This window comes from Schistocerca americana, chromosome 3 (genome assembly GCF_021461395.2).
Source record: "Schistocerca americana isolate TAMUIC-IGC-003095 chromosome 3, iqSchAmer2.1, whole genome shotgun sequence".
Classification (NCBI taxonomy): domain Eukaryota; kingdom Metazoa; phylum Arthropoda; class Insecta; order Orthoptera; family Acrididae; genus Schistocerca; species Schistocerca americana.
The window spans coordinates 148,570,654-148,594,869 of record NC_060121.1 but is presented as its reverse complement, the minus strand read 5'-3'; the positions used below and the strand labels follow the sequence as shown (position 1 = coordinate 148,594,869).

At 40.6% G+C, this 24,216-nt stretch overlaps 1 protein-coding gene across 2 annotated transcripts in view; it reads left to right on the top strand.

Moving 5' to 3' along the window:
• Positions 1-23,080, top strand: part of LOC124607088 (NADPH-dependent diflavin oxidoreductase 1) — a 76,698-nt gene extending 53,618 nt beyond the window's left edge. For both annotated transcript variants that reach the window (XM_047139277.1, XM_047139278.1), the window contains exons 8-9: positions 3,351-3,577; positions 22,615-23,080. In XM_047139277.1, the coding sequence (XP_046995233.1) occupies positions 3,351-3,577; positions 22,615-22,846 (459 nt within the window). In that variant the 3' untranslated portion in view covers positions 22,847-23,080. The remainder of the gene's footprint in view (positions 1-3,350; positions 3,578-22,614) is intronic.
• Positions 23,081-24,216: the final 1,136 nt, after the last annotated feature.

Genomic DNA, 24,216 nt, shown 5'->3' with positions numbered 1-24,216 from the left:
TAACTTTCCCAGCACCCTACCTTCAGTGTTGGGCGACAGTGCCTCAACAGCAGCTTTAGTTTTACGTTTTATTTGTGAAGATGGGTTTTATCATTTGATCTGAGTTTTAGCGCATGTCCTTTGTCCCTCTGTGTCCTCCACCCTGGGGCTTTTAGGGTGGTGGTTTTAATGTGTTGCAGAATGGCTGGCATCTCCTTTTTTATTCTCATGGTCAGCCAGCCATGGTGATCTGCTTTCTTGTTTTCCTTTCTCCTGTTATTGTGCCATACGTCATCTTTGTTTTCTTCTTTCCCTTGGGTAGTTGTTCTTCTGGGAACAGGGAGCTAATGACTTCACAGTTTGGTCCCCCCTTTCCCTTTTAAACCAACCAACCATCGGTCATACCCAGCCACCAGAAAGGTTCAACCACCTGAAGCTGTTGGACAGTTACTCTGAGGAATATAATTGCCATGCAGCTATACAGTAAGAATTAGCAAATTGCAGTGGTCAAAAATGTTAAATGTATGCTTCTAGATTATCAGATAATTTACAGGAATTTCTAGTTAGGTGTGCTTTTTAATCTTCTTTTGAATTAGTAGGGATCTTTAGTGGCTTGCTTTGCATTAGACGAGAGCTCATTGAAAACCTTTCAAAGTAAGGAACAACATTTTGAACCCTAGATGGGGAGAAAAGCCTACTTAAAAATTATTTTTGTGTTTTATATTATGAAGTGAAAGTCACACTTAATTTCAAAGCAATTTTTTTCAACAGAAAGTATTATGTTGTGAATGAGCTTGAACAGCAAGTGTAATAATGCCAAGATCTTACATAGATGCCTCTGCAAGCTGCATGGTTATTTACCTTACAGAATATTTGTACTGCACACTACTTACAAAATAGTATATTTTCTGCAGGTGCATGGACCTTGAAGAAAATTCCATGGGGCAGTGGGGAAATGCTTATTTTTAATGTAACACAATGAGAGGTACATATTATGTGCAAAAAGTGCCAAACTGATCTTCATGATTATCTTTGTGGTGAATCAAATTAAACATGTTACTGAACTGAGCCACAGTGTCTCATTTAGTGTATGACTATTAATAAAAATGTACTTCTGATGCCAGCAGGTCATTTTTGTTTGTTTGAACGTGCATAATATGAATTTTTGTGATATTAAGACTTAAACTGTTTGCTATGAGCCAGTTGTAGGCCTGTTAAGCTATAATTTGGGCTCTCTGTTTAGGTGGTTTTGGCCCCTGTATTTGTGTACTTGTATCATCAGCAAATGGGTGCTCACAACATTAATAATCATTCAGCTGTATTGTGTTCACTGAATAGACATTGTTGTTTTCAAGTTGCACACCAAAAAAGGCATAGCAGTTTAAGCTGTGCTTTGCCGTCAGTGTAATGACCTTCAGTTTTTTAAACAGAAGCCTACATGAGCTTCTTGAATCAACACCATATATTACCCAGATCTCACTTCTGGGCTGAAAATATTCTTTCTGCATGAACTGAGGCATCCATAACTATTATAGATGACATACAAAGTAAATGAATGTTGTATTACTGATGCTAAATGTGGGCAAATCCTAGTTGTAAATGTAGCTGCATTCAATCTGTGGGAGGTTGATTGTGTGTATCTTACCCAAAAACATATCTAACCTCATCCCAAAAATCTGATGTCTTCCATTTCACTAATTATCCCATCATTGTAAGACAGTAGTTCCTGGCTTGAATCTGTGACAATCTACATCTACATCTACATGGTTACTCTGTAATTCACCCTTTAAGTGCCTGGCAGAGGGTTCATCGAACCATTTTCATAGTACTTCTCTACCATTCCACTCTCGAATGGCGCGTGGGAAAAAGGAACACCTAAATCTTTCAGTCCAAGCTCTGATTTCTCTTATTTTATTATATTGGTCATTTCTCCCTACGTAGGTGGGTGTCAACAAAATATTTCTGCATTCAGAAGAGAAAGTTGGTGATTGAAATTTCGTAAAGAGATCTCGCCACAAAGAAAACTGCCTTTGTTTCAGTGACTGCCACCCCAACTTGCGTATCATATCAGTGACACTCTCGCCCCTATTGCGTGATAACAGGACACGAGCTGCCCTTCTTTGCACTTTTTGATGTCCTCCATCAATCGTACCTGATAAGGATCCCGCACCACACAGCAATATTCCAGCAGTGGACGGACAAGAGTAATGTTGGCTGTCTCTTTAGTGGGTTTGTCGCATCTTCTAAGTGTTCTTCCAACAAAGCGCATTCTTTGTTTCGCCTCCCCACGATATTATCTATGTGGTCTTTCCAGTTAAGTTGCTCGTAATTGTAATTCGTAGGTATTTAGTCGAATTGACAGCCCTTAGATTTGTACGATTTATTGCATACCCAAAATATCAGATTTATTTTAGTACCCATGTGGATGACCTCGCACTTTTCTTTGTTGAGTGCCAATTGCCACTTTTCGCGCCATAAAGAAATTCTCTCTAGATCATTTTGTAATTGGAATTGATTGTCTGATGATTTTACAAGACGGTAAATTACAGCGTCATCTGTAAACAATCTAACGGGGCTGCTCAGATTATCACCTAGATCATTTATGTAAATCAGGGACAGCAGAGGGCCTATGACACTACCTTGCAGAACGCCAGATATCACTTCTGTTCTACTCAATAGTCTATCACTATGAACTGTGATCTCTCTGAGAGGAAATCACGAATCCAGTCACACAGCTGAGACGATACTCCATATGCACTCAATTTGGTTAATAGTTATTTGTATCATCCACAAACATAGCCGCTGCAGAGTATCTGCTGTAATTGTAGATAGATCTCTAAAAAGTGGCCTTAGTAGGATACCCCAAATAACAATAATCTCAATTGAATGCCCGCTCATTTCTTGTTAGGTGAGAGTGTGTAAGGCAACCTTCAGCTTTTTACTGCTCATATGACTCAAATCATCTAAAAGATATAACTGGCACAGTCAAACACATTAATTAGCAAAAGATACACTATGGCTCCAGTTATTTAATAACATCTTTGGATGTCTTGTGCAAGACAGGAAATATTGTCTAATCAACTGAAGAGCCATATCAAGAACCAAACTCTGGATCTGTTAACAATGTGTACCCTGAAAAATAGGCAAAAACTTTGTTGTTCCTCAAACTGTTTCATAAGAAATCATCTTAATTGATGTTAATTTGTGATATTTATGTGGTCTTTCTTTGATTGCCAAAAGTTATTGGGAACATTATTTATAAATATTGTCTTTGATGTGAGATGAGCAGGAGGTCATTTCTTGATTATGATGATGATGATGATGAAGTATTACATTTGTAGTATATTGTTGTTTGTGCAATTTTGTTTCAGTCCATTCCTGTTATAATGATTGGGCCTGGAACTGGTGTAGCTCCGTTCCGTAGTTTTATTACAGAGAGAGTGGCACTTGGTGAAGCTGGAGCTGAAAGACTTTACTTATTCTTTGGCTGTCGCTATTCGAGACAAGATTTTCACTGTCGGGAAGAGTGGCTTAACTTTGAACGAAATGGGCAGCTGTCGCTGTTTGTTGCTTTTTCCAGAGATCAGGAGGAGAAGAGGTACGTTGTATTTTCTTGTAATATTTTTGTAGTTAAAGACTATCAATAGTATGTTACAGAATGGAACTGCTGCATCCAACACAACCAGGACATTTTATTACAGAATTTTAGTTGAATTTTATGTGTAATGTTTTCAGTTTTAAGAATTTTAAGTTCTTTCAAGGAAATTCTGTTCTCTTATTTGTCACATTGCTTCCTTGCTCACAATGGTTGTTATGTGGTTCCTCACTTATGTAGGTTCAAACGTGGCTTCTCTCATTTATAGAGGTTTTCACTTGAAGGACAAAAAAGACATGTTTTATTCACATCAGTATTATTGCGAGGACAGTCTGCACTGCCAACTTGCCAGTGCACTACCATACTCTCTGTGTCGTGCTGAATGGGATGCTTAGACAGTGTATTAAACTGATGTGAAATATGGTGTAACAAACTTACCTGTGAAACATGTAGGTCATTTTGATATCCCAATGACAAGAAGAGGCAGCTTGTCTGTTCCAGTCATGTTTTCTACAGAGGAGAGTGGTGACGCGCTTCTTACTTTGTGTACCTTTGTGATACTCTTCTCATTTAAACATAAAGGTGCTGTCCAGAAGGCACTTGCAATACAAACCAGGTTCATCTGCATTGTGTCATCTGGATGACACGCATTTAAAAGAATTAGTAAATCTTCAGTCCACTGCTTGCACTTACCTTGATCCACATTTGCTTCCCAAGTTGATTTTCTTGAAAAAAAAAAAATTTTTTAACAACCTAAATATTCATAGCTAGATGGAAAAATTCTACATCTGCAGGCCTCTGGTTTTTCCTTTCAACTATGGTCCGTCTATGGGAATCCCAACACCCTCCAAAGCTTTGTTTCATCCACTCCAAGAAACACTGTCAGCATTAAGAAATTAAACAGTTCAGTTTTTCTTAATATTTCCATGTCTCTCAAGTCACTGAGCCATTATGTCTTTTATGATCTTGTAAGAAGTGGACTGAGGTAAGCCAAACATACACAAAATCTCACTTTGTGACATGCTACCCTCAAGCACTTTCCAAATGTTATGCTTGATGAAAACACTTTAATTTTTTGCTTTGACATACTGAGAATGTGACACATCTTCCTCAGAGATTGATTTGTCTTTGTCTCATGAAGTATTATTGTCATGCAGAGAAACAATAACCTTATGTGTGTGTGTGTGTTCTCATTTACCCACGTTTGATCGTACAGTGTGGAGAAAAATTGTCACAAAATTTCAACCCTGAATAGCTGATGCCAGTAGGAACCAAAATTACTAATGTTGTGTAGGTCGACAAAGCACAATTTTTAAACTACAGAAACTTCGCACCATGCACTCCGATTGGCTACGGGATTGCCCTGTTGCTGGATGCTCTGGACAATGCATGACCGCAAATGCTTTGCCTGCTGGAGGTCCCGATGTATTCAAGGTGGCTTACTGTATGACTAAATCGCAGGTGATGTGTGTGTGCTCCGAAGTAAAGACAAACATCAAGACCTATTCGATACGTGTGCATATCACGTTGGGGTAATGACGGGGTGAGGCACTTTTGTATGTGTGAACTGACAATCATAGCACTGCCCATCAACCAATGAACGGGGCAACAGGCCAATCCTGCGACCAATCAGAGGATGTTACACCAAGTTTCCGTAGTTTAAAAATGGTGAGTTGTTGACCTACACAGCATTAGTAATGTTGGTTCCTACTGGCATCAGCTATCCAGGGTTAAAATTTCGTGACACAATTTTTCTCCACCCTGTATTTGTATCTACAGAGATGGAATGAGAAGTAAATGAATAATTAAGTACTAAAACTAAAATTATGTATGTTGATTAACTAAATACACATTCTACAACTTTAGGACACTAAGGTGATTAGATTTGTGTATGTAACTTTTAAAAAAGGAGACACTTGGGTGGTGGTAGTGTGCATTAAGTAAAGAATATGCTATTGGAAACTGAGTGTGAATATATGGACTGTGAGAATTAAGCTACAGTGCCAGTTTTTTATTTATTGTCTTGTTCAGCATGTAAACTACATTAATAAACAGTAAAAGAAAAATCAGAGTTCTTCAAGGCTGGAGTTTTATGTGGCCATTGCAGTTCTGCATATGGAGAGCTGTGCAAATCTGTTACAGCATTGTCCATTCAGATATGTAACATTGCATAAAATATTTCACAAGTTGCACCCTTCAGTAATATAGGAAGGTCATTTTGTAGAATCCATCAATCATTTTCAAGCATGAGCCCATTCTCTTTTGTACTTGATTAAACTCCATCCAAATTTTTAATTACATTGTGGCCTTTCATCTTACTGGCTGGCTTCAATCACAATGGTACTTAGAAACTGATACATACCACATCTTCTTTTATTGTTCCTCAGATCCAATTGCTAATTTTTCATCTTTCTGTTGCAATAGGAGTCTGGGTTTGAGGTCATTGATGCCTATAAGATTTTTATGTTTTGAAAGTTTTAAGCTGTACTCAATCTTCTTGTACTTACTGGCTGTCTCTGTAGTTATTGTAACTGCAGAAGGTGTAAGATGGCCCAGGACCAGAACCGTATTGCATTGTGTGCCCAGCCTCCTGATATTATTGCATTGTCTTCTTCAGTTGGACATCCATTCTAACAATATTACCAATGCTGTGCCTACAGTACTGGAGTAAAAGTAGGATCACTGGCCAAAAAATTAGTCACCACTAGAGCTATCATTAAAAGCATCATTTAACAAAGTATAGTTCCACCCCTAGACTGCCTCCCACCTGGATTTGGCACCTAATAACCACCTGGATTTGGTTAGGAAACGAGTCCACAAGGTTGTGCAGGTACATTGCATCCAGGTTAAGCTGCTTGCTGAGGATTTGACCATGTAGTTGCACCAAATTGCAGGAATTCTGATGTCAGTGTTTTACTGCTGTTCTGACATGTCCCAATGGCTTTCTGTAGGGTTCAAGTCAGGTGATTTTGCAAACCAGTCGAGATGTAATATGGTGGGGGGAGTGTTCAAAAAACCAGTCACATATTCTTCCACTCGCATCAACTTTCCTGTTGTCATCTTTATGTGCCTGTGTGAGCAATAGCCTCTTGCAAGGTGGCAGACTCCAAATGTTCATTGCATGCAGTTCTCATCACAGTGTTCTCACACTAACTGATTGGGACTGGCCTTCATTCATTGCCTGCAACAATTCTTGTCGAGCTTGGAAGAAATTTTGATTCATAAGCCATGAGACACGATCTTTTTCCGACTGCAGTTGCGACGTCATGTTTCAGGGCCATGTGGGTTACACCACTGCTTGTAGACTTGTTGAAAAGTCCATTGTGAAACACCAACAAATCCAGCAACTTCACTTTCCATGTGGCCAACAAATACCGCTTTTTCCAACTCTGTCATGTCCTTACATTTACCCATGTTTACGTACAATGTCCGCTTGAAACACGAGTGTCTTACTGAACACTACTGCCTTATGCTCATCTAGAGACAGTGCACCCACAGTCGAGAGCATGGCTCAATTGCTGCACCATCTGTAAAGGTTTAATGATTCATTTGTGCGTGCACACTGCTGTGACTAATTTTTTGTCAGGCTGTTTTTACTTTCAGGCTGTTTTCACTTTCCATGTGGCCAACAAATACCGCTTTTTCCAACTCTGTCATGTCCTTACATTTACCCATGTTTACGTACAATGTCCGCTTGAAACACGAGTGTCTTACTGAACACTACTGCCTTATGCTCATCTAGAGACAGTGCACCCACAGTCGAGAGCATGGCTCAATTGCTGCACCATCTGTAAAGGTTTAATGATTCATTTGTGCGTGCACACTGCTGTGACTAATTTTTTGTCAGGCTGTTTTTATCACAACCCAGAACACGCCTGTCACTTCGGCCAGAATAGAACTTCAGGTCTTCAGTTTGTACTTCATCCCTACCAGCTGGCATGTATGCAAGAGAGTTTGCTACAGCATTATCTATTATGTTGGCCTGTCTTTGTGCTTTTTTCATAGCTCATTGATACAGATGTGTACCTTTTTATTTGCTCTCCTCATATCCTATTTGAATTATGATGTAAGTTATCATGAACCTTTTTGCCAAGCATACTATGGATTGGCTCACATGATGTTATAAGTTGATACTTTGACCAGATACAGGTAAAAGAGGAAACAGCACTGGTTCCCACAGTATGCCATTTTCATCTGTTATTTTCATTGGCATTTCTTTTGGTTTAACTTTAGGCTGTCTTATGATTTGCATATTTCCGAGTTCAATACGTATGTGCCTGCATCTGATGTTTGTTTGGCCAGGATTCCCTGAAATTGTACTGAATCATGAACTTATGGTGTTCAATAAGTATATCTACAATTTTAATTTTTTCTTCATATTTCTCAACATAGATTGTAAGAAGATCTCACTAATTCCTGTCCACCACTTGATTTGAGAGAAGTACAGCCATGAAATGTAGGTTAATTACACTTGCTACAATCTTCCCCTTATAATTGCATTGGAACACACAGTAAGGAAATCGGTCAGAAGTTATTTAGGGTGTCAGATGTTTTACCTTGATGCAGGATGGCGAAGACTCTTGACACCTTTTCACATCTTACTGATATTGTCTGGTTTAATGCTCTCCAAATTTCCACAGGAATCACCAGCTTCTTTGAGTAGAATTGAAGATCTCCAATCACTGTGCCACCTTGTCTCGTTTTTGGTCATTAGATGATCCATTTTAGAACTTCAAGTTCAACACATATATTTAGGAACGACACATCAACACATATAAGTCACAGAGTAAGTTGACATGTGAACACGTTAGCGCTCGAATAAGCACTGAGTGTCAGTCTAGCGGCCGCTAGATGGCGCAGCTGCTGCATGGCTGGCAGACAGCGCCGCACGTAGAGGACGTGCGTAATTGCGCAGCGGCACTTTGAATGATAGGAGGAGGTTTCCCGTACGGACGGAAGTGTCCCTGATGATAACAGGTCGAGATGACAGGAGACGTAGGGGTCGAATCTGCTGGGGCCCCATGCACCAATCTGCCCGTTGCGGCAAGTCTAGTTGATATGACAGGAGACATGGGCGATGTGTCAGCGTCCGTTGGAGGAGGAGGAGGAGGCGAGTAGATGTACTCTGACAGAGGATGGTCCTCCGGTTCCTGCATGGGCACGTCTCCTGGTGACGTCCGTTCTGGTGCTGGCATCGCGATGACGGTGAGAGGGCTGCGTTGTGAGTATTGAGAGATGCCAAGATCCCGAGCATCAGGTAGAGCCAAAGGTGGTGTGGCAGCATTCGGAACAGGCGTTGCTGGCACCCGAGGCCGAAGCTGGTCCGAATGACGCACTGAAACACCCGTGTCCGTCTGGATTTCATACAGGCGTCTGCCACAGTGTCTTAAGATGCGGCCCGGGCTCCATTTTGGCCGCCTGCCATATCCACGTACCCAGACGAGGTCGTCGGCGGTGAACCGGCCAAGTGAAGGCACCCGTGGCCGTGAGGTGGGAGGCCGCAGAAGATGAAGTAGCGTGCGGGGCTGTCGGCCATGTAAGAGCTCAGCCGGGCTGTGATCGCCCATGGGGGTGAAACGGTAAGACGCCAGGAACTGGAGAAGCGCATCATCAGCAGCAGAAGAAGTCAGAAGTTTCCGCATCTGAGCCTTAAATGTGCGGACCAGTCGTTCAGCCTCGCCGTTGGATTGTGGATGGAACGGCGGGGCTGTGACATGCGTAACGCCGTGACGAGCACAAAAATCCGCAAAGTCGGAAGAGGCAAATTGCGGACCATTATCAGTAACAAGAGTAGAGGGGAGGCCTTCCAAAGAAAAAATGCGGGCGAGAGCATTGGTGGTTGCCGCGGTGGTAGGTGACGTGCAACGGACAATGAAAGGAAAGTTAGAGTAGGCGTCAATTACGAGGAGCCAATAACTACCTAAAAAGGGTCCCGCAAAATCAGCATGAATGCGCTCCCAGGGCTTCTCAGGCGAAGGCCACGGTGACAAAGATGACTTCGGGGCAGCGGCCTGTGACGCACAAGGGCCGCAGAAATGGGCCAAGCCCGAAAAAACTTAGGCCGAGCAGTGGGTTTGAGCGTGATATGAGCTTCAAAGTCATTTGCACGGCCTAACCCAGGAGAAAAAAAGGACAAAAATGTCGTCGACAAGGAATCCAGTTGAGCATAAGGAATAGCGTCACAGACAATATTGACAGAGTCATCTATGGAGAACCCAAAAACGCGAAAGGCATCGAAATCAAAAAGATTTTCTGCTTTGCTCTGGTCGACCACAAATATGGGAACAGTGCGAACGACGGATTTGTAAGATACCTCAGCATTAAACTGTCCCAAGAGAGAAATCTTCTGTTTATTGTACGTCTGTAATTGCCGAGTGACAGGGGACAGGAGTGGAGAACCCAGCTGAAGATACGTCTGAGAATTAATTATAGTGGCAGCAGAACCGGTATCCACTTGCTTGCGAACATCTCGACCAAGGATTTGGACAGTGAGGAATAACTTCCCTGAAAGGGAATAAGTGCAATTGTCAGACAACACAGAATCAGAATCAGCGTCATGTTCATGAACATCATGTATGCGGTCGGATTTACAAACGGAAGACACATGACCTTTCTTTTTGCAATTGTGACACACAGCCCAACGTTGGGGACAATCCTCGCGTGAATGTTTCGTAAAACACCGGGGACATGAAGGAAGTTGCTGGGGATTTTGCTGCAGTTTCTTAGTGGGTTGTTTACGGCTAGGCCGAGGCTGCACGTGGGAGCGCACTGCGGCCACGTCGGCCGGCGGGGACGCGCCGCACGCGTCGTCAACAGCGCACAGAGGTTGTATTTCCCCGACATCACCCCATGCTTCTATTTGCGCCCCAGCAGCCCGAGAAATTTCAAAACACTGCGCAATGGAGAGAACTTCATCTAGAGTCGGATTCGCCAACTGAAGGGCACCTTGCCGAACTTCTTTGTCGGTCGCCGACCGGATAATAGCATCCCGTACCATGGAATCGGCATAGGATTCTTTGTGAACGTCAGTAACAAATTGACACTTTCGACTGAGGCCGTGAAGTTCAGCAGCCCAAGCGCGATAGGATTGATTTGGTTGTTTTTGACAACGATAAAAGGCAACACGAGAGGCTACCACATGCGTTTGCTTTTGAAAATAGACAGACAGAAGTGAGCACATTTAAGCAAAGGACAAAGATGCAGGACCCTCAAAGGAGCCAATTGCGACAACAACCGATACATTTGAGATGAAATCCAGGAAAGGAACAGAGACTTACATGGTTGTTCGTGCGTGACATGAAATGCCAAGAAGTGCTGTCGAAGACGTTTTTCGTAATCAGACCAGTCTTCCGCCGTCTCGTCGTAAGGAGGAAAAGGAGGTACAGCCAACGACGAGAAACGCCCCGCATTTGACGCTGCGACGAAATCACGAATCGCCGCTGTTAGAAGTGTTTGCTGTTCAAGGAGATTTTGCAAGAGTTGCTCGACAGTAGCCATGGAACCCTGTGAGTCAACGGTGAAAAGGAAAAATCCACTACCTCGTCGCCAATTTTTAGAACTTCAAGTCTAACACATATATTTAGGAACGACACATCAACACATATAAGTCACAGAGTAAGTTGACATGTGAACACGTTAGCGTTCGAATAAGCACTGAGTCTCAGTCTAGCGACCGCTAGATGGCGCAGCTGCTGCATGGCTTGCAGACAGCACCGCACGTAGAGGACGTGCGTAATTGCGCAGCGGCACTTTGAATGATCGGCGAGTCACAACAATCCGAAATGTGGACTTTTCTTTCTTTATATCTTTCTCAATAAATACATGTTCTCTAAAAGACCTGTGACCAGTGCAGATTTAAAGAGTACCTTGGGAAATTTTTTTGTACAATTTTATTACTTCTACAGGCTAACCAACCTCTTCCTACTAGTCTGTGCTCTACCAACAAAGCACCACACCCCATCTCACCAAATTGTTCAGTCTGATCAGGTAACTTCAAATTGTCTGTAACACCATGACAGTTACTATTACTTTGACCATCTATTAGCAGCCTGATACTCACAGTTTGTCCACTCATACTCATTTTAAATTGTTTTCTGATAAAATACGTACATTGGAACCCCATTTTTACACTTTTCAGGAGACCTTGGAAATTATGTAAAATATAGGAAATAACTTTTTCAGTGGCAAAAGTTGGATATAGGATTCCCCCTTGCATTTTCATAGCTTATGTATGATGATATACGTAATAGGCATCAAAATTCTTGCCAGGGACTTTTTTACTATCTAATAAAGCTTATCTGAATTTTGTACTATGTTTAGCCGCTGGTGTAACTGTAGCTGACAACTGTCTGGGAAGTAGAAATGTTTTGACTTAATTTCATTCATCATTATTGGGGTTTTTGGAAAGCCTGGAGAAGTGTCACTCATAATTTAAATAATGAAATACTGAACAAGTTAAGTATTTTTTCATGCTTGGAATAACACATTTTGAAAAGTTATTCTCATTGTCAAGTGCAGATATTTACATAAGTATTTTCTGTTGATATTTGCATAGGTTTTGTTGTGCCTCTCTTGCAATGTAGCAGTTTTTTGAGGTTGTATAGTATATTGTGCCTCCTCCATTATGCAGTAAACACACATACTCAAATCATCACTCACACTGTTTGTGAAACATCACAAAAAATTACTTACATAAATATTTGCATTTGACAGTAAGAATAAATTCTATAAATATATGAAAAATACGTAATTGGTGCAGTGTTTCATTATTTAAACCAGAAACAGTTGAACAATGCAAAGAGAGCAGCTATACAAGTGGCAAAACAACGAAACACTTGAAAGAGGTGTTTGAGTAATGCAAAGGTGTCATGGCGATCACAAAGCTGCGTATGCGCATCAGGGACAGTTTGAAAATGGTTTTGATCAATTTATTTGAATGAACCTCATTCTTCCCATCACCCACCATGCCAAGTAAAGCTTGGCAGTTGCAGGAGACAAAGCATGGCTTCTTCAGGCTTTTACTGATTCAGATGTGCTGGTGTCAAGAAACTTAACTGTGTAACAGTACTTGAAGACCAATCTCATGAAGACATCATTTTATGTCAGTTACATGAGTTTTTTTCTCAACAAACATTGTTTTATAAAGTGAAAATTGCTGGAAAATTGTAACAATATTATGAAAAGGAAAGGAAAGGAAAGTTGCTACTCACCATATAGCGGGGATGGCTGTGAAGCAGTCATTGAAATGAAGGATGTCGCAATTGGCAACATGCTCAGCAACTGGATGGTCCACTTGTTTCTTGGCCACAGTTTGTAGGTGGCCATTCATGTGACAGACAGCTTGTTGGTTGTCATTCCCACATAGAATGCAGCACAGTGGTTGCAGCTTAGTTTGTAGATCACATGCAGGTTTCACAGGTAGATGTGATACATGATGTTTGTGACCGGGCTGGAGTAGGTGGTAGTGGCAGGATGTATGGCACAGATCTTGCATCCAGGTCTATTACAGGTGGATGAGGCATGAGGTAAGGGGCTGGGAGCAGGGGTTGTGTAAGGATGGACGAGTATATTGTGTAGGTTCAGTGGACGGCGGAATACCACTGTGGAAGGTGTGGGAAGGATAGTGGGCAGGACATTTCTCATTTCAGGGCATGACGAGAGGTAGTCGAAACCCTGGCAGAGAATGTAATTCAGTTGCTCCAGTCCTGGGTGGTACTGAGTTACGAGGGGACTGCTCCTTTGTGGCTGGATGGTGGGACTTAGGGAGGTATAGGAGAGCAGAAACATAAGGCATGGAAGCTTTGTTTTTGTACAATGTCGGGAGGATAATTATGGTCTGTGAAGGCTTCAGTGAGACCCTAAGAATAATTTGAGAGGGACCGCTCGCCACTGCAGATGCGACGACCAAGGGTGGCTAGGCTGTGCGGAAGGGACTTCTTGGTATGGAACGGGTGGCAGCTGTCGAAGTGGAAGTGTTGCTGGTGGTTAGTAGGTTCGATATGGACAGAGGTATTGATATAGCCATCTTTGAGGTGGAGGTCAACATCTAGGATGGTGGGTGTTTAGTTGAGTAGGATCAGGTGAAGCAAATGGGGGAGAAGTTATTGAGGTTCTGGAGGAATGTGGATAGGCTGTCCTTACCCTCGATTCAGATCTCAAAGATGTCATCAATGAATCTGAACCAGGTGATGGGTTTAGGTTTCTGGATATTTAGCAAGGATTCCTCTAGATGGCCCATGAATAGGTTGGCATAGGATGGTGCTGTGTGTGTTTGTAAGCAATGTCTTCAAAGGATAAGTAATTACGGGTGAGGATACAGTTGGTCATGGTGACTAGGCAGGAGGTTGTTGGTTTGGAATCCATAGTGAGTTGGGAAAGGTAGTGTTTAATAGTGGTAAGGTTATGGGCATTAGAGATGTTAGTGTAAAGAGAGGTGGCATCAATAGTGCTAAGAAGTGCACCATGTGGTAAAGGGGCAGGAACTGTTGAGAGTCGGTGGAGGAAATGGTTGGTATCTTTTATATAGGAGAGTACGTTCTGGGTAATAGGTTGAAGATGTTGGTCTACAAGAGCAGAGATTCTCTCGGTGGGGGCACAGTAACTGGCCACACTGGGGCATCCTGGGCAGTTGGGTTTATGGACTTTAGGAAGCACGTAGAAGGTAGGAGAGTGGTAGGGGTGACTGGAGATCCTGCTGGATTTCTGGAATGGGGTCAACGTGGCAAAGTTTGTAGGTGGAAGTATTTGACTGCAGGCGGAGTCCTTCTGCCGGGTAATCCTTGCAGTTCAAAACAACAGTTGCGGAGCCTTTGTCCGCAGGTAGGATTATGAGGTCGGGATCAGTTTTTAGATGGTGAACTGCGGTTCTTTCTGCGGATGTAAGGTTAGTTAGCATGATGAGGGATTTGGGGAATTATGGTGAGTCAAGGTTCGAGGTTAAGAAATTCTGGAAAGTTAATGGGGTGATTTGGGAGCAGTTGGCTTGGAGTGTGGTTGGATGAAGGTGTGAACTGAGTTAGGCAGGGCTCAGCATTGATCTTTGGTTGAGTCTGATTGGTAGGGTTGGTGGCAAAAAAGTGTTTCCACTGTAGGGATTGGGAGAAGAAGAGAAGGTCTTTAACAAATCCTCCATGATTGAATTTGGGAGTGGGACAAAGGTGAAGCCTTTGGAAAGGACTGATATTTCGGTGGGGCTAAGGCTTCTGGAGTAAAGGTTTGTTTCAGGTCTGTTCTGCTTCTGGATTCTGTGTGGTGGTGGGAGTAAGTTTAGGAGGGTGGGGTAAGTGTAGTCGGTCTGTGAGATGGTGTTTGTTAGCTTTAAGGGGACGTGGGGGAGGTTTGGAGGCTGTTGTAGAGGTGGTGGACAGTGGTACTCCAAGATGGGAGTAGGAAGTGAGCCGGGTGGTGAGCTTTATGAGGTGGTGTTGTGCATTTTGCTCTAGTTCTGGAGGGCTATAGTTTCAGTGTGTGCTACGGGTTCCAGGAATTTGGGATTGCGTAGCAGAAGAACTTTGTGGATGGAGAGGAGGTACTGCAAGGAGGTTTGGACTCGCTTGATATGGTTTTGCAGGACTATGTTGGTTAGGGCTAAGGATTGATGGAATCTGAACAAATAGAGGTCATTGTGGAAAGGGGGTTGCAGCCTGGGACGGGTAATTTGATGGTAAAGCCATTTGGTGGGATTCCATGAGCCAGGCAACAACATAGGAATAGTGTGTGGGACTGGGATATGGCTAGGGATAAGGAAACTTTTCTGTATTGATGCAAATGGAAGGAGCTAGGATCCATGGTAGTGGAAAAAATGCAAAAATTTATGTAAATAACATAGAATTACATAATAAAAAATTCACAAAAATAGACTCAAATATGTGTGAATCATCACAAGAAGGATGAAATGGATCCAGAAGGGGAAACAAGATGAAATCTGAGGGAGTCGACAATATCGAAAAATTAGTGGGTGCGAACTGGAATAGAATGCAGAAGGAATGGGGGCTGTGCAGGGGTTTGTAGGATGAGATACATTATCGTGGGGCACCAGAAAGGTTCTGGAAATAACTCGAGAAAATATGGGATAGTGACATAGGGAAAGTGATCAATTTGAAGGTACAGGATTAATGATATCAGCAGGAGTAATGTGGGACATAAGATGCTGCACCAAAAATCATCGTGGTCTTGTAACTGTCCATTGTGCACAGCCAAGATGGTTGGTACAGTGTGGCTCGTAAGTAGAGCGTGCAGTGCGGTTTGTAAGGTGACAAGACAATCACAGGAAAGGACGGACGGACATTGAGCATAGTGATACTTTAGAAAATAGTAACAAAGGAAAACAGCGCTGGTTTAGGATAGAAGAAAAGCCATCAGGCAAAAATCAAACAATGGAAAACCCAGGGTGGAATGCAACAATATTATGAAAAGGAAAGTTGCTACTCACAATGTAGCATAGATGCTGAGTCACAGATAACGCACAACAAAAAGAAAATTATAAATATGTTACTGTGAAAATGGGTATGAATTAACATTGTGAACATAGGAAATTTGACAGAAGCAATAAAAAAGTTGTAAATGGCAGGAAAAGTTATCTCTGGGAATGTAAAAGTGGATCACAAGTGATTGTTTCTTACTCATTCCCTCTGAGAATTTTCTTATCAACTTGCTGGGCTTGACAGTCTGTGTCACTGTGATACCTTACATTTAACACATGTAAGTAGACTGGTATCCTTTTCCTGCAGCAGAAAATCTGAATAGTTTTTCCATTTTTTTTTTTTTTTTTTTTACCCTTAATATTACTTTCACTTTCTGCTTACTCCTTGCTTGTTGATGCCTCCTCCATTCTTCCAGTGACTCTTGGTAACAGTGCACCAAGCTGAACCCTATAAGTCACACTGCCTTCTCCAGATTTTTATTCACCTTAGAGTACCATCTAGCATACATTATAATATTCCTATTCTGCATTTGTCTTATTTTTAGTATATAAAATTTGTCCATATCGCCCCCTCCCCCTCTTCAGCAAACAAATTTGTTGGCTACTCTCTTATTAGCCTGCACCTGTGACTTCAATATATACATCCATCTTGTTATTCGTGGATACATTTAATGATCCACTCTTTATATGCAAGAAGTTGCCTACCTTCTACAGATGCTCCTTAGAGTCTCCTGTACCTGGGTGACCTCATGCACACTAGTTATAGAAGTTTGTTTAGTTATTGTGGTAGATATCTACTTTCCTATTTCTTTTGCCAACTTTGTTGTTGGTTTTCATGTATGGTGATCTTCACGGCTGTACATCTTTCCCATTTAATTTATTCTGGTACTTTCTGTTTATGGATCATTTAACCTCTCCACATTGAAATGGGGAATATTTTTTATTGTCTGTGGCTCTTCATATAGGGGGAAAACATTGTAATGTTCCCCTCTCTCTTGTCACTTTTTCTATGACTTTACAACCATACATTATCTCCTTTCTCATCTTTTGAAAAGTAATTTTGTTTACTTACCTCCCACCTCAAATTTTATGACTTTGTACTCTGCCACTGTGTTTTAATTTAGTAAAAAAGTTATCCACTTTAGGTCCTATCTCCATATGTTTAGGGATAATAGTGATTCCTCTTCAATATTTCCTTTCTCAATTTTGCTGGGTGCTACACTGGTTCTAATATAGAGCAAGTGATTCCATATTATTTCTGTATTTGATATTAATTTCAGCAATTGTTCTTTTTCATCCTTGTCTAAATGTCTAAAAATGTATTTTCATTACACTTCTCTGTAATCTCCTTGGTCCACTATTTTCTTCTTTTGACCTGGGCTTGTTTTCATGTCATATACCCTGTTTTCAGAGCTTACCACCACTCTCCCATTTGCTGTAAAATGTGGTTGATTCTTGTCTATTTTCTCTAATTAATAGAGGCAAGACTCTCCCATTATCATTATTAATTTTCATTGCCACATGGTTCAGATTTGTTATTAAATCATTTTCCATCATCCAGTCTACCCCTAATAACACGTTTATATTCACATGGGGAATTACCAACAAAAATTTTTGGAATACTTGTCTATTAATTTTAAAAGTTATCGGCACCTCTGATCCTAACATTTTGCTCTTCAGTTCTCGTACATCAACTATACATGCAATAGATAAATAATAGATAGTGTGGACTTATCCACACTTTATTTCTTTTCCAAACCTCTATAGCATTAATGTGTGCTTTTGAAGCAGTATCTACTATGAAGTCAAAGGATTCTCCTCTGATCATTTCTTGTATAATTAACATACTTTTTCTTTCTTCCCGTGCACCTCTTGTTGTTCTAACATTCTTCCCTTGGTATCTAAGGAAAGTACTGATCACTACCATTATTTTTTGGGTGCCCATGGACTTGATTATTATCCTGCTCAGTGCACCACTCCTAAAATTATTTTGTTCACCTCATGTCATGAAAGGTTTTGGCCTTCCATTACTTCTGGTATATTGGTTTCTGTGCAGGGTTTACCTATGGAATCCGATTTTGATGTGAATTTTTATTATTTCTTCTCACCTCTACCCATGTGTCATCTTTGCTTTGTATCATTACTTTCTTTGATTTTATATGAATAATCAAGCTGGTCCAGTGACTCAAGTAAGTGTTGTGCAACCGCCTCTTTCCTCGACTAAGTTTTCTCTTACACAGTCCAGCAATCAACTAATTGGTGCTTAAATCAACTGTGCTTCATTTATTGTATTTTTTCGCTCATCAGAGTACATGGCCTGGTTTAAATGTCACCCCAAGAAATTTCTGTAGCCTACTGAGCTATCCTTACATATACAATGGCCTAGTGATCCTAACCGAGCGAGGTGGCGCAGTGGTTAGACACTGGACTCGCATTCGGAAGGACGACGGTTCAATCCCGCGTCCGGCCATCCTGATTTAGGTTTTCCGTGATTTCCCTAAATCACTCCAGGCAAATGCCGGGATGGTTCCTCTGAAAGGGCACGGCCGACTTCCTTCCCCATCCTTCCTTAATCCGATGAGACCGATGACCACGCTGTCTGGTCTCCTTCCCCAAACCAACCAACCAACCAGTGATCCTAATCTAGGCTTGTTCTGCACTTTGTCTGACAAATATTTGGTCATATAATCAAGGTGGATTTTCTTCCTCTTGGGATAACCAAAAATGTATATGTTTTTCAAGTTACACAGAAGAAGATTTAGTTCAACTGTTCAGCAGTTTGGAATTTTTCCATATTTAGCAAAGAAGCAAAGAAATTTGAACTAAATGTTGTATATAACTCATAAAATGTATACATTTCTGTGACTTATACAGTGTATACATTTCTGATTATCCCAAGAGGAAGGAAATCTGCCTTCAAACGATTTTTAAAAATTGCCAGGTGTACTTGCCCATGTGGTTTGAACATAGAAAAGCTGCAGGATCTTCTTCTCTTCATTTTAAAGTGTAACTCTTCCAACCAATTTGTGTTCAGATAACTGTGATTCATGGTTGGATTGTTCGGTTTCAACTTGTAGCCTGCAAGCATTATATGATATTGTATCTATGAATTCTGTTTCCTCGGTGAGGCATAGAAGTAACATGCAGGGAATTTGGCGTGTCAGCACATCACAACGTTCTTCAAGTTTCTCATCACTGTTGATTTTTTGACCACCAATGGACATTTTCAGCTGCAAAAAGATACAGAAATTGATACAGACAAGATGAAAGCTCAACAAGGAGGGATTCCAACTTGCTCCAGCTACATTCTGTGATACTTATCTGTCTTGTTTGCTGCATGAGGTCAGGCATTGTCATGAATCAAAACAGTACTGTTTGTGGGCTTTCTGCAAAGCTCATTCTGTATTGCAGAACGCAGTTTCGTAACCATCTCACTGTAAACATTTGCATTGATTGTTTCACCTCACAATAAAACAATGCAGCAGTAAAGTACTATGTACATCCCAAAAGACTGTGCACATAACTTTTCAATGTGTCAAGATTTGTTTGGTTTTAGTCTTTCCTGGTTATACAATGTTCCTCCTTTCCACGTAACAAGGACACATTTTTCAAAAATTCAGTTATTCAGAAAAAATGTCATTAAGAAGTAATCTTGAAATTTGTGGAAAGTTCTTAGAGAGATTGAATTCTGTAAATTTATGGTTTCCTTTTAAAATGTCTTCAACTAAATGAATCAGTTGTACATTAAACAAACATGGATTCCCACTTTGTTCATCATCAAGCAATTGAGCATGTCCTTTGTTGAACATTGGACCCGTCTACCATTTTAATCACTCATCACATTTTCTCTGTAAATTTATTAATGAATGTTGACTGGTTTAGTGTTGTCCACATTCAGGAAATGGATTACAAATCAAATCTCACAAGCAGCCAGATTTGCAGTCAACTTTGCTGTTTTAACTTCATGTAGAACTTAAAATTGTGTCATCTCCTTCTCCTCAATTCAAAGCAACTACTGCCAATACATTGAACTGAGGTTGTAATGTTGTCACAGAAAGAAAAAGGTTAATTTAGTAAGCATGAAACCATCACAGATATGATCAGACAACTCCAGTGACAAACACTGCAAGAGAAAGCATTCTGTATCACAGTACAGTTTACTGTTGAAGTTCTGAGAGCATACATTCCTAGAAGAGTCAACAAATACATTGCTCCCTCCTATGTACATCTTGCAAAAAAAGTATTAAGATAAAATTAGAGAGATTCGATCCCACATGGAGGCTTACTGGCAATCATTCTTCCCGCAAACTATTCATGAATGGAACAGGAAAGGGGGAGGTGACAGTTGCACACAAAGTATCCTCCATCATACACCACAAGGTGGCTCGTAGAGTATAGATGTAGATGTAGAAGTGGAATTTACCTTCTGAACATAACTCATATTTCAATAAGCAATAAATCTACTCTAAACTAAAAACAGTCACCTCAAGTATTTATCCGATCAGTCAGTAACTAGACTACTGTACTACTCTCTACTCATTATTAGTCTCTAAAGTTCCTTTCTACAATACTTCTATGCAAGAGTCAAGGTCATTACAATAAAATATGTCTGTACTAACTACTGCTTCAAAAACCAGACTCCAATTGTAATGACGCTGTTGTTTATTAAACTATTCAATGACAGCATTTTCATGAGGCTTATTGGTGCACATTTAGTAATTGTTTAGTAATTGTTGCAGGTTTTGAGTTTACAATGTTATTCTGTATTTTATTAAAGTGCTGCATAGGTAAGTCACTCATTCCGCACCAATTCTCATAACACAGCCACATACATTTCCCTGGACACACTTACAAATAAAGAATTAAATATTAATTACAGCAAAACACCACTATTGCATTCAGAATTGATGGCAATAAACTCGAGGGATCTCGGAGCTAGTTAACCTTTCAGAGATGAAATACATAGCACTATCGATAGATACACACTGGTCTGACATGCTAGGCACATGTAGTCTTACACAAGGGGGGGAAAAAACCTGAAGTCAGCTTACGTATGTAAATAAACACACAGAAAGGATAGTTTCAATCAGTGGAAAATCCAGAATGGAATGTAACAATGTTATGAGAAGGTAAGTTGCTACTCGCCATACAGCAGAGATGCTGAATCATTAGACAGAGGGCATGTGAGAGATGGGGAGGGCGGACGGAGTGGCAGAAAAGGAGAGAAATAAAAAGACTGGGTGTGGTGGTGGAATGATGGCTGTGTAGTGCTGGAATGGGAACACGGAAGGGGCTGGATGGGTGAGGACACTGACTAACGAAACTTGAGTCACTTTCTTCACCCACCCAGCCCCTTCCGTGTTCCCATTCTAGCACTACACAGCCATCATTCCATCACGACATCCAGTCTTTTTATTTTCTCCTTTTCTGCTACCCTCCCTGCCCCCCCCCCCCCCACCTCCCCACCTCTTCCCTGCTCTCAGTCTAACTTGCAGCACTTCACTGTCAGCCACACCCACCATAATATTCCTTCCCCTCCCTGCTCCAACCTCGTCCTTACCCCACCCAGTCGCCACTCCCATCGTGCACTGCTGCTGTTGCTCACAGTGTTGCCTGTGACTGCAGTCGTGTGCGAGTTGGGATTGCCAGTGCGCGCGCGCGTGTGTGTGTGTGTGTGTGTGTGTGTGTGTGTGTGTGTGTGTCTAGTGTTGATGAAGGCCTTAATGGCCAAAAGGTATAATTGTGAGAGTCTTGTTGTTGTGCTTATCTGCGACTCAGCATCTCTGCTATATAGTGAGAAGCAACTTTTCTTCTAAAAAATCATAGTTTTTTATGTAGCAGAATTTTGTGACATGTTATACACTAATGTACCAAAGATGAACAGTGTAGCATTAGTTTATCCCAGTCAAAATAGCAAAAATTGTGGAATGCCCACAAAGCATGTCTTTTGTGTGGACTTGCCAACAGTGCAGTTGGTTATGTGTTAATCTTGCTGCTTATTTGTCTTCAAATCAAGATTCCAATCTAAAATGCCCATTTATGAAGTTAGTATAATGTAAATGGATAGATAAAAAATCTACTCACCAAGCGGCGATAGGAGAACAGACAAGTTGAACTTTTACAAGCTTTAGGAGCCTGTGGTTCCTTCTTCTGACCGAGGAGTTGAAGGGGAAGGAATCAGTCTTTCCTTCTCATCCTGTCAGGTAGTCTCCCTGACCCGCAGTTCTGGGTGACTTTTTTGAACTATACCCCTTTCTGTAAATATCTCCAGTCATTTTCCTTCACCCTTCTTCGCTCCCATTCAACTCTTCTGCCAGGAGGAGGAGCCACATGCTCCAAAAGCTTGTAAAAGTTAAACCTTTTTTTTTGTGTGTGTGTGTGTGTGTGTGTGTGTGTGTGTGTGTGTGTGTGTGTGTTTTCTCCTGCCCCTCTTGGTGAATAGACTTTTTATGTATCCATTATATTATATTGTCAGTAATTGATTATTTTTGTTGCCTTATGTGAAGTCAGCTTGCCACAAATTCTGTCTGATGTATGTAGTATTATAGTGGTGAATAATAGGTTATGTTAATTTCATAAGAAAAAGTTGTAACTATGGTAATGGATTTATACTTTGCAGATATGTTCAACATGTATTATCCGAGCAAGCAGATTTATTGTGGGATTTGTTAAATAAGAAGAGTGCATACATTTATGTTGCTGGAAATTCAAAAAATATGCCAGATCAAGTCAGAGATACTTTTATTTCACATGTTTGTGGTGGTGCAGGAGAACTTCCGGAGACAAGTGCTACAAAATTCATTGAACAACTAGAGATGAATGGAAGATATCAGACAGAAACCTGGAGCTGAAAGTATCAAACTATGTTTGTGTGAACTGCCAATATTTTTGTTTTTGTCTAATTTTCCTTTCTGATCTTTTTTTGTACTACGCTTGTTGTACAATGTGTATGTTACCTGTTATTGTGATAAAGTAAATGCCTTGCTAAAACAGCTAGTTTTCCAAAGGCCTGGCTTAAAAACTGTTAAATTTAAGAGCTGTATTGTTCATAGTTGCTGTTATATAAAGGTGATTCTCATACTTAATTGTTTCAAAAATATTTATTTATCTAATCCTGATATATTTTCCATGAGGTCCTTCCAATGGATTTAAGTTTTATTTCTGACTTTATCGTATGGTTTAAGGTAATTCCACACTTACATTAGCCATGGGATCACTTTTCTTTGTGTGTGCTTGATATGTGTTTATATCACTGGTTCACAAAAATGTAATAATATGAATGAATATCTTCTGTTTCTTCTGAAAAAAGTTATTCCTTTAGTTTACAAACTATCAGAAATGTTGTCGATGCAACACCTGCAAGTAATTCAGCACGAAGGATGTGCTTTGATTGATCAGGATCATGTCACAAACTTTGTGTAATTTCTTAAATTTACTTCTCATAATTGGAAATACTGTGTAGTTACTACTGTGATATAGGGTAAACAGAATGCATTTGAAATATATTAGAGGGGCACAGCACAGAGGGAGCTTTAAAGCAGATACTGTGAGATTCTTTCTTAACCAGTCTCACTGAGCAGGGGTTTTGTTGCCTTTGGCATTTTTCAATATTGTATCTCATATATTTACATAATAATATAGGTGCAAACCAGTATCTCCCTCCACTTCCTATTCTTTAAAGAATCAAACTTCGGGTATGAAATATCCATTTCTCATATCTCAGTGTGTAAGATATCATATCTCCTGAACTGTGTGTCATGCAATGATATAGTTTTGCAGATACATGCAATGGTATATGTGGATTCTGTTTGCAAAATGTGTTGCAAATAGTTAGTAGTAATGAAGTAATAAATTAAAATGTCAAGCCTGATGATGAATTTTTATTGCACGAACAGCGAAAATGTAGAAAGTGATGAAAATAAACATGGTGATGATATTATATTGGATATTGTAGAGTTGTTTTACATGTTGGTGAATTTTCCATCCAGCATAAATATTCATGAAAGAAACTCTACAAAAGACCAACATGTGTATCACATTGTTCGAAAAATAAAACTTCTGAGACGATTGCAGAAACCATTTGATAACTAACAGGTAGTATTTATCATTTGAAAGGCCTTTCAATAAAATACAAAAATCTAGTTATGACTTGCTATTACCATCTTAGGAAATTTTGCAATCATTTAAGACAAATTTAATGACAGATTTCTTTCTATATGTT